Below are 3,611 nucleotides of genomic sequence, written 5' to 3' on the forward strand. Positions count from 1 at the left end.
CTGCTGGCTGCCCCAGCCTCACAAGCTGGTACCAGCAGAGCAGCCCTGGCTCTGCTCTGGCTCTCTGCACTTTGGGACTGCACCCTCGCTTCCCCTGCTGCAAAGCAAACACTCTCCAGAGCCACATCAGGAACTTACCGAGTCTTCTGACAGCGACTGGCGGCACAGCTCTACAAGGAAAAACATTGAAAAACACAATTTAGAAGGCTTTAGGGTGAAAAAAAACAGGCAAGAAGCATGAGGGAACATAGAACCTTTCCATGTATCCCTGAAACTCCTGCAGCACTACAAGGGTACAGCAGATTACCAGTCTGATGTTGGATGGGACTAAGCATGAGACAGCAGACTATGTGAAGCAGAAGAACAGTCAAAGGCACAGAAGATACTGTCCCTCCCAGACACTAATTTTCTCTCCTGACCAAAATTCCTTAGACCTAGCTCCTGATTTTTCCAATAGGGATCAGCTGCAACTGCTCACCAGTCTTGTGTGTTAAGTGCTGCAAGCCTGCAATATTCAGCTTACAACACCCTTTATGGAGCAGCAATTCTGTAAGTTTTCAGTACCCATACTAGTCACTTCTTCACTTTCTCACACTTCACCAGAGTATCACTTGTTTGCCCTCCAAAGGACTGCTATCAAAGGACATAGGCTCAAATTACACATGCTTATCAGTTGTATGGGACACTTGTTATTCTTCATCAAAACTGGGACAGAACTGACCTATTTATCTGTAAGAGCAATTAGATCAGACAGGACTAGTCCTTCCTAGTTCTCTCCCCAGTTCTTTTTAAACATGCAAAATCTCCCTTTAACTCCATTGAAAAAAATCCTCTTTGCTAAAAAGCTCATTTACTGGCTTATACTAATTCATACTATGAAGTACCTTGAACCTTTATAGCATGTACTTAAATACATACTCATACTAACAAAATTTCATCTCATGTTTATGAGATTACACTCACATCTACTTCCCGCTTCAAAAAAATGCACGAAGTTACTGAATACAATCAGGACGCTGTAGGAGATCCAGGACATGCTGCATGGCTCTGGAAAAGAGTCCCAGAGGAACACTTGCCCAAAAACACCAGCTTCACAACAAATCCTGCTGCTGATCAGTTTTTAAATTCTCAAAACCTCTTTTCCTCTGATTTGTGCATCAGAGTGCAAATAACTGCTTCTACTACACAAAGCTTCCCTCTCACCTCACCAGGCTTTTACCTTCTGCTTTTTGTAGTTTTTTCATTGCTTCATTCAGCTTTCCTTGCCCAATCAATGCACATGCACTGTTATAACACAGCTCATAGGTAGCTTCTCGAAGGCCTAAATCCTCCTAGCATGAAAAATAAACACAACACTGCATAAACACCAACAGATTTAACAGGCAACACACACAAACCAGAGTTTTCCTGTACATTTAAACTAATCCTTGAAATAAATTTAAGAAGCAAATTTAACAGGGCACACACCTGGCAAGTAAGTTGCCGCACAAAGGATCTTTCCTCACACTGCACAAAGCCAGAGGCAACTGACAAGGCTGCAGGGAAACTCCAGCCTGAACCTGGGGACTACTTAGGCTTGTGCAAAAGGGCAACTAAGAACTGCTGCTCTAGAGAATTAGAAAGTGAATCCACAGCACTGAACAGAAAGCTGAGCATGCTGTGTGCACCTCCAAGGACAAGGATTTTTAAACAAATGTGAACATTACAGTCTTCATTGTTCATTAACAAAAATATTCCCAAGCATGACTGGGTGATCAGAACAATTAGCTTTAACCCTGAGCAAACGGGTAATGAGAGAGAAAAGGGCTAGTCACCACAGGTGTTCTGCTAATACAGGTTCAGAAAGATCTACTTCCTGCTCTGCTGTGACATTTACAGTACAAGCTCTCTAGAGATCAAAGGTGAAGTGTAAGTCATAAATAATAACAACATTTATTCCTCCATACATGGAAAACCACTACATGATCTTCAACATGCTCAGAAATCTTTATGAGACAGGAACACCTTTCTGTCCTGTTCAGTATTCACAATTCCAATACAATTTGTATCCTCTATTCCTTGGCTCTCAGTCTTACACCCAAAGACATACATACTCACTTACTGGCACCACCTTCTCCCATGTGCTTTGTGCTGCCACAACAGCAGAGAGGTTGGTTTTTCTCTCCTCCTCATACTCATCCTGGGAGTTGCGGATGAGATCCCTGTACGCAGCCAGACAATCGTCATAACGCTCCAGTCTGTACAACTGAGAAAGGAAAGAGAGCAGCCCTCAGAACAGTATTTTCCTGTGCATGCTGGTAACTACAGCCTCCTTCCTCCCTCCCCATGGACTGGGGGCAGTAGAGCATGATATGTTTTAAGCTGAACATTACTAACATTTGCATCTACCTTTAAGGGCAAGCTATATAGACTACACTTGCAAGGACTCAAGCAATGACACCAGATACCTGCACAAAAATGACACAGCTCCTACTCCTAAAACAGCTTCTTTAAAAGCAGCAGTTTACTCAGTTTTGTCCTCAAACAGCCTTCTTCCAAATTAGATCGCCTCTCTAAGAAAGAAATTAAATGAATGGTCTTTCATGCAGCTGAGAGAAGACAGCCAATTCTTCACAAAACCGTTCTGATCAACCAGGAAAAAAAGAAGAGGAAAAAGCATAACTTCTTTTCTGCATCACTTTTAATGCCTGAGACATCAGGTCCCACAAACCATTCCTGAACAGGTATCTAATGCAAGCAGATGGCTGAACCACAAACAAATCCCATCAGATCTCTTCCTTCCTCAACCAGGTGGCTAATATCAGGCCAGACCCAGGAAGGGAGCAGAAGTCACAAATGTAATGCCTTGGCTCTGTGGGAATAAGATGACAACGCTGCCTCCAGAAAGAGGCAACTGAAGCTTCACAGAAGTCCGAGCCGTTGGAACCATACCTGTCCTTACCTTCAAGCCAGAGAAGGAAATTCTGTCCCCATACCTGTCCCCCATTAGAGAAGGGACAAGGCATCCAGCACATGAAACTCCCACAGGAAGAAAAGCTTGTAATTACCACTTGTCCATAAAGCTCCTTCAGTTTGTCTGTCTGCTGACTGGCACTCTGAATGGTCTTGAGAGCACTTTCAATACGGTTCAACCTGTATTCACAGTAGGCCTTCTCAAAGGCAATAACATCACTGCAAGGACAAGACAAAGGCTGACAGCCAGCAGTAGAGTTTCCATTCAACAGCATTCACTCACATATAACCAGCACTAATTAGTCACAGATTGCTACATAACCAAAAATCCAAACACACGATCCCAGATTACTGAATTATGTATCTGTTCAGCACTGAAAGTATCTCCTATCTACTTGGTGTTCAACAGAGAAAGCATATCAAAACCTCATCCAAAAACAAAAGGTTCCTTTTTAATGGCATTTCCACACACATGGTATTCCAAATCCTCTCTGCTCCAGGCCGCCTACTAATTATGCTAATCAAATGCATAAAAGGTAAAACAATAGCAAACTTCATTCCGTGACATTTTCTTAAGGGGAAGGCATTATATTGCAATGAAACATTGTTACTGCAAACTTCTAAAGATAACTGACTCACAGAGAGAGAGGCAAAGTATA

At 42.7% G+C, this 3,611-nt stretch overlaps 1 protein-coding gene across 1 annotated transcript; it reads right to left on the minus strand.

The window, feature by feature from the left end:
• Positions 1-138: 138 nt before the first annotated feature.
• Positions 139-3,171, minus strand: LOC115949352 (signal recognition particle subunit SRP72-like; the record flags this gene model as incomplete). Its single annotated transcript, XM_031065881.1, has 4 exons — positions 139-170; positions 1,220-1,331; positions 2,102-2,245; positions 3,048-3,171. Coding segments are annotated over 4 exons (412 nt in total), but the record flags the coding sequence as incomplete, so codon positions are not given.
• Between the last annotated feature and the right edge of the window lie 440 nt (positions 3,172-3,611).

Source organism: Geospiza fortis, unplaced genomic scaffold (genome assembly GCF_000277835.1).
Source record: "Geospiza fortis unplaced genomic scaffold, GeoFor_1.0 C13859824, whole genome shotgun sequence".
In the NCBI taxonomy this organism is placed as follows: Eukaryota; Metazoa; Chordata; class Aves; order Passeriformes; family Thraupidae; genus Geospiza; species Geospiza fortis.